Below are 6,059 nucleotides of genomic sequence, written 5' to 3'. Positions count from 1 at the left end.
TATAATTTCCATCTTAACAATGAAAGTCTGGATTTTAGATGTTCTGCTATTGTGTTTGAATACATTATATAATGGAGTGGTCTCCAATCCTGGTCCTCGAGAGCTACGGTCCTGCTTGTTTTCCAGATATCCCTGCTCTACACACTACTTATTACATGGATTAGGGGTGTTCAGCCAATCAGAAACTGGAAGGGCAGAGATAGTTGGAAAACCTGCAGGACAGTAGCACTCGAGGACCAGGGTTGGAGACCCCTGATATAATGCCACAACAGTTTTAGTTTTAAGCAAATATAAGGATTTGCAGGGGTGTCAAACTCCAGCCCCTGATGTCCACCGTCCTGCTTGTTTACCAACTAGTCCTACTCTTCCTGCTTTTAATTGGCTGAACACACCTGATCCAGGTAATCAACAGTGGGTAGGGCAGGGACATTTGGAAAACAAGCAGGACAGTGGCCCTTAAATACTGGAGGATTTACAGTCATAAAAGTTAGGCTTGATGTTGAAACACATGAGATCAGTACATTATTATATTTTTAAACTTCTTAGTTTAATATGTTTTGAAAATGCTAACAGGATTTTGAAATACTGTAACTGTAAATACTGAGTAAAAATATTTCACTTTTTGTACTTTTGTCCCAGTTTATGATTATTGAAACTTATTTCACATTGACCATACAAATAACCGATCTTGTGAAAAGGTTTAACATATAGGTTTTTATTTGTTCCTTAGCTAGATACCAGAGCTGGTAAGATCGCTAACCTATAGGCTTATTTTAGGTCTAACCTTGTTCCCAATTTATTTAGACAATTTTAACCAGTTGAATGAATCCAGTAGAGCACAGGTTTGTATTATTTTTTTTATATATTTTTTTTATCTTTGACAGAATTTTCACTACTGGCTATTTAGCTAGTAGATACAACTAACCTCTCTTTTTACATAAGTTCTGGAAAAAAAGTTTTTAGCAGACTCTAAATGACCTCCATTGGCCTCTATAATTAATGTTTCCAATATCCACTTTCTTGTTAAGATGGACATTTGTTCAAGCAGCTTTGTGGTCGTGCTCTACAGGACTATCATTGGTTTTTTTGTCTGCTAGAGTCTGGTTATGAGTGAAGTGAAAGGGTATGATTTTACTAGGTGCTTTGTCTAGACGTATAAGAACCATGGACGGATGTTGTCATGACAGATACAGTGGTAACTGGTTTGAACTGTATATACAGCTCCAAAGCTGGGTGGGCACTGATGGAGCCGCTGAAGAGGAACTTTTAATGTAGTGGTGAAAATAGAGTGTATAAATTGTGAATAAAGTTTGGACTTCACCTTATTGTTATTTCACTTTCTTTTCAGGCTGGTTTGCATCTTATTAAGTTCTGTTAAGCTCTAGGAAAATAGTAGTTTTAAATAGGAAGTGCATTTTCTGGTAACTGAAGAAAAATCATTTTAAAGATCCAGGAATTTTTTTCACCCCATTTAGTCTTTTCCAAATTGCTGACCTCACATCACTCACAATAAAACCTTAGTTTCCAGTTGAAAATGCAGCCCACACACCACCCAATCAGGAATGGCCCTATGACGATGCAACCTCCAAGTCTAATACATGCATTTCTAGCTCTTTCTCATTCCCACGGCAAATAATTACAGCACTTTGCTCCACATGCAACCTGGTACACCATATGTAAGTGACTTTTACTCACATTTCTTTCTGCCTGTAGAGGCTAATTGTGATTATGTTTGGAGGGAAATTAGGTTACTCTACATATGAGCTCTAAAACAAGCAAGCACTTGAGGGCTCAGAAGGCTCAGACATAATTTCTTCATCTGGGACAGTTTCTGCTCTTTTTGAGGAACAACCAGGTAAACAAAAACATCACTGCCAACATCTCAGGTGTTTTGCCTGCCACAGTCAGCAGGAAGTGACGTTATTGCTGCTCTTCTCCACCTCCTGTCAGTTTCGTTAGGTCTGACTGGTGTATTTTCTAACCTGGATTCCTTCTTTGTCTGCTCAGACAGTAAATAGCAGGAGGGACCCTCAGCTTGAGCAGTCCCACTTGCCCACTTTTACACTCAGCATCCATCTGTCAGCATGTGGACCCAGGCCAACACTCTGCTTTTTCTGCTGGTTGCCTGCTGCCCTTGGCAGCGTGGCACGCAAAGTGACTGTAGCAGGAAACAAAGCATCTGGGATGAACCTATCACATTCAGCACCGAACCTAAGAACTTGTGTGACATGACAGTCACTCGTCATGGGAAATACACTAAGCACTAAACCTCACACCTGCCCCTCCTACAACAAAAACTCTTAGTGCTACATCATCCAGATGATGTGGGACCTCAGAAAGCTCCAAACTGCCTGCAAGGTGCCAAGCTACATCAAACATCAATGGTCTTTTCAACTCATTTATGCTCTGAGTGAAGGTCAGAAGAGCCTCCTTAGACAGGAGCTAGTGATAACCTCATTGTGCACCTCCTTTCCTAGGCCTCATCAAGGCAAGCTTAAAAAAATGAAACATTCCAGTACAGAATCCGAGAACTAAGACCACAAAGAGGACCACTTCACAATCACTGACATGTCCTGTGGAGAGCAATGCTAAGAGGATGGCTCGGCAGGAGCTGGAGCTCAGTTCAAGGCATTTGCTCCTGTGTCATCGATTTGTTTCAGAGGTACCTGAAGGGTGAACACCTGTACCTGGCCTTTGTCAACACACAGCATTTATTGTGTTTATTTACGAGGGTGTTTGAATCAAGGTGGTTTGCAGCATTTATTAAACAAAAAGCTTTTCTCTCTTCTCTGCTCAAGATTTTACTGATGCTTGTTAGTAAAACCACCCACATCTCTGTTTTACTAATAGACTCAAAATCCTGATTAAAAAAATGTATCATGTCTGATTAATATAGTCTGTGGAAGAAAAATTTGAGACCAGTAATTGGTTTGTTTGTGGAGCTATACTGTGACATAGTCACTTATTTTATGTTTTTTTGTACTTTTCGTCTACTAAGGCAAAGATTTCTCTATGAGTATATTTGATAGAAAGATATAATTAATGCAAACATGGTTCTAATATATCAATAATCTTTATTCTCAGTGTTAAGTAGCTTCATTTTGTTGATTGCCATTCTAATTGCTGACAGCAAAGTTAAGAAATATATGGTATAATTATGCATTATCTTTATTATAATCACTATGAAATGTGCATTATTAAACTGTAGTAGCCAACTGCATTAATGTATTTGGCCATTAGGTGTCACTGTTGTTTCAATTTTAGAGACTTTGATGTTGCGAGTCACTTTACTCCTGCAGGGACATCTGGTTCATTCCCATATATTTAATGTAATTTTATCGTTAACAAACTGTACCAACAGATGGTGCAGTGAAGGTTTTAAAAGTCTCAAAGTTATTTGCGGTGGTTTAAAATAAATGCCCATAAAAGTTAAATTATGGTGAAGCAGGTGGGACTTTCCAAAACAGGCAGCACAATCTGTCACAGCAGATTTCTTTTCAGTCCTGACATCTCAACCTAAATCTGCTGTTTACAGAAGAATACAAGTTTAAAGCATTTTTACACTGAATTAACAGAGAAGGTGTAAGAATATATCTCTCAGTGTAGCTAACAAAACATGCAATAGAGCCAATGTGTGTGTGTGTGTGTGTGTGAGGGTGTGTGTGTGTGTGTGTATGTGTGTGTGAGTGTGTGTGTGTGTGTGAAGGGGAAAGGCGATTCTGCAGCAGCACACTGTGGCTGCAGATGAACTGGCAGTGTGCAGGCTGCAGGGTGAAGTTTTCTCTGAAATATTCAGGTAAGCCTCCACTGTTCTATCGGGTGTCATTCTGTATGACCACTAATTACTAATCTCTTTAGTCATAATATAGTATCTGTACTTGCAGCGTGTATGTACTGGCTATTTCTCTTATTTCAATACCTTCTGTACATTACAGCACCTCAGTGTTCATAAAAAAATCCTACAGTAAGTTAAAAAGTCCTACATGATCAGTGGTATAATGTAACTAAATACATCTACTCAAGTACAGTTTTGTGGTACTTCATACTACTTTATACTGCTAGTCAAAAAATATGGCTTATTCGATTGCTGTGTACTATTATTACTATTTTTATAGTTAAATTCCTCATGTTATATCCTTATGTTATAAGGTGTGTGACTGTACCTGTAGTTGTAGTAACGTACAGTAATTGGTTACTTGCTATACTGTACCTATACTGTAATCATGTCACCCTAAACAGTTTTACACAATTTGTTCATTGCTCCCACTGCACAATAATTTTGTTCTCTTCTAAAATGTAGGTGTAAAAGGGGATTATAATAGTAATTCTTATTAAGAAGGGAGATAAAAGGGATTTGGGGTCACTATCTAAATGCTAAATTATCCTCTTACAGGGTGATTTAAGTGGGATTCATGGCTTTCTTCACCAACATCACCATCCTGCTGGTTCTGGCTTGTATTTCCCATCAGTTGGTGTTGAGCAGCTGTCAGAAAGCTAGTGGGCGGAGGGGTCGAGGGGTGGACAGGGGGCAACACAAGGACAGGCCAGGACTAAAGGTGGGCCGCCAACCTAAGTCTGTCCCTGCTCAGCCCATTAAGGGGAAACTGATCACCAAAGACAAGTCTGACTGCACATGGGCTGCAACAGGCGAGGATTTCTTTATCCTCAGTGTCACCTGCAAGAACGGGGGCAGACGCTTCAGCTGTGAATATGTTGCCAGACCGATTGTCTGTCCCCAATATGCATCCAGTGGTCAACTTTACTGGAAGCAAATTGCAAGAGCACTTAAGAAGCAGAAGAATTTGTGCCAGGACAGCAGTGCAGTGGTCAGAGCAGGTGTGTGCAGAGGAGCTAACAGAGATGCTCATTTTAGACTCCGTGATGCAGAGAAGAAGACAGATCTGGTTTATACTCCACGTCCTGCTCCCAGACCTGTGAAATCCTGTCAACACAACAACAAAAAGCTGGCAGAGGAGTACTGTGCTGCCTCCTGGTCGAGTTTTTGCACACTTTTTTTTACTATGGTGCAGGATTATGATTGTTGAGATGTAAAGAAATAGATTAACTAGATTAATTCAGCTCTCAGATCAATACTTACCTTATTATAGACTCTTTAGAGGGGCGTGCTGCTTACCAAAAATGTAACCGTCCTTCCAAAATAGTTTGATTATATAAGTGAAAGTGAAAGTGACTACTATTGTCAAGTATGGTGACCCATACTCGAAATTCCCCTCTGCATTTAACCCACCCAAGTGCACACACACAGCAGTGAACACACACTCACACCGTGCAAACACACCCGGGGCAGTGGGCAGCCAATGCTGCGGCGCCCGGGGAGCAGTTGGGGGTCCGGTGCCTTGCTCAAGGGACTCACCTCAGTTGTGGTATTGCGGGTGGACAGGGCAATGGCTAACGGCTCTGCCACCAACAATTCCTGCCGGACCTGAGACTCGAACCTGCAATTTTCAGGTTACAAGTCCGACTCCCTAGCCATTAGGCCACGACTGCCCCTATGTAGACTGTCAATTCTGAACATTAACAATAGTGTTTCCAACCTCAATAAATACTTTTCTATTCAGCCTTGAATTTTTCTATGATTTGTCCATCAGAGGCAAATGTACTGAGCATTAAAGTATTTCCAAAATGTGTGTGTGCACCCCTGCTGAAAGCATTTGCTGTGAGATTAGATGTTTGAGCATGTTGGGTATTGACAAAGTAATTTAACCGGAGGGAGTGTGATTCTAAGAAGCCTTAGCCTGCATACTTTGGCACTGGCTACCCTCTGAATTGAATCCATTCTCAGTGTGAAACCATAAAAACGTCACATGTTCAGCTTGCAAAACGAAAGTCAAAGAGCAACAGGGTCCTAGTAAAAGAACAAGATCATTTTAACAACTAAAGATTTCAACATTATCCGGAATTTATACCATGATCAGTGGAACTTCTCAAGCTCAACAATTTTGACATAGCTCTTTGCTGCATCTCTGAACACAGTCAAGCCAATAAAACCATGGAAATGTATTGAATCTATAAAGATGCATTTACATCCACATAAGTTT

The 6,059-nt window shown here is 40.3% G+C and overlaps 1 protein-coding gene across 1 annotated transcript; it reads left to right on the top strand.

Annotated features, from left to right (window-relative positions):
- Window positions 1–4,412: 4,412 nt before the first annotated feature.
- fgfbp1a (fibroblast growth factor binding protein 1a) lies at window positions 4,413–5,045 on the top strand. Its single transcript, XM_026330947.1, has 2 exons — window positions 4,413–4,556; window positions 4,590–5,045. Exons 1-2 carry the CDS (start codon window positions 4,413–4,415, stop codon window positions 5,043–5,045), a joined length of 600 nt encoding a protein of 199 aa, XP_026186732.1.
- The last annotated feature ends 1,014 nt before the right edge of the window (window positions 5,046–6,059 follow it).

Source organism: Mastacembelus armatus, chromosome 10, assembly GCF_900324485.2.
Source record: "Mastacembelus armatus chromosome 10, fMasArm1.2, whole genome shotgun sequence".
NCBI lineage: Eukaryota > Metazoa > Chordata > Actinopteri > Synbranchiformes > Mastacembelidae > Mastacembelus > Mastacembelus armatus.
Note: the sequence above shows the minus strand (reverse complement) of the source record. Positions and strands in the feature narration are given on the sequence as shown.

What these genes read in the sequence shown, in the direction of transcription:
- fgfbp1a (XM_026330947.1), top strand. Translation starts at nt 4,413, where the DNA reads ATGGCTTTCTTCACCAACATCACCATCCTGCTGGTTCTGGCTTGTATT. An exon ending in AGGACAGGCCAGGACTAAAG is followed by an intron (nt 4,557 to 4,589) that starts GTGGGCCGCCAA and finishes GTCCCTGCTCAG; the next exon opens with CCCATTAAGGGGAAACTGAT.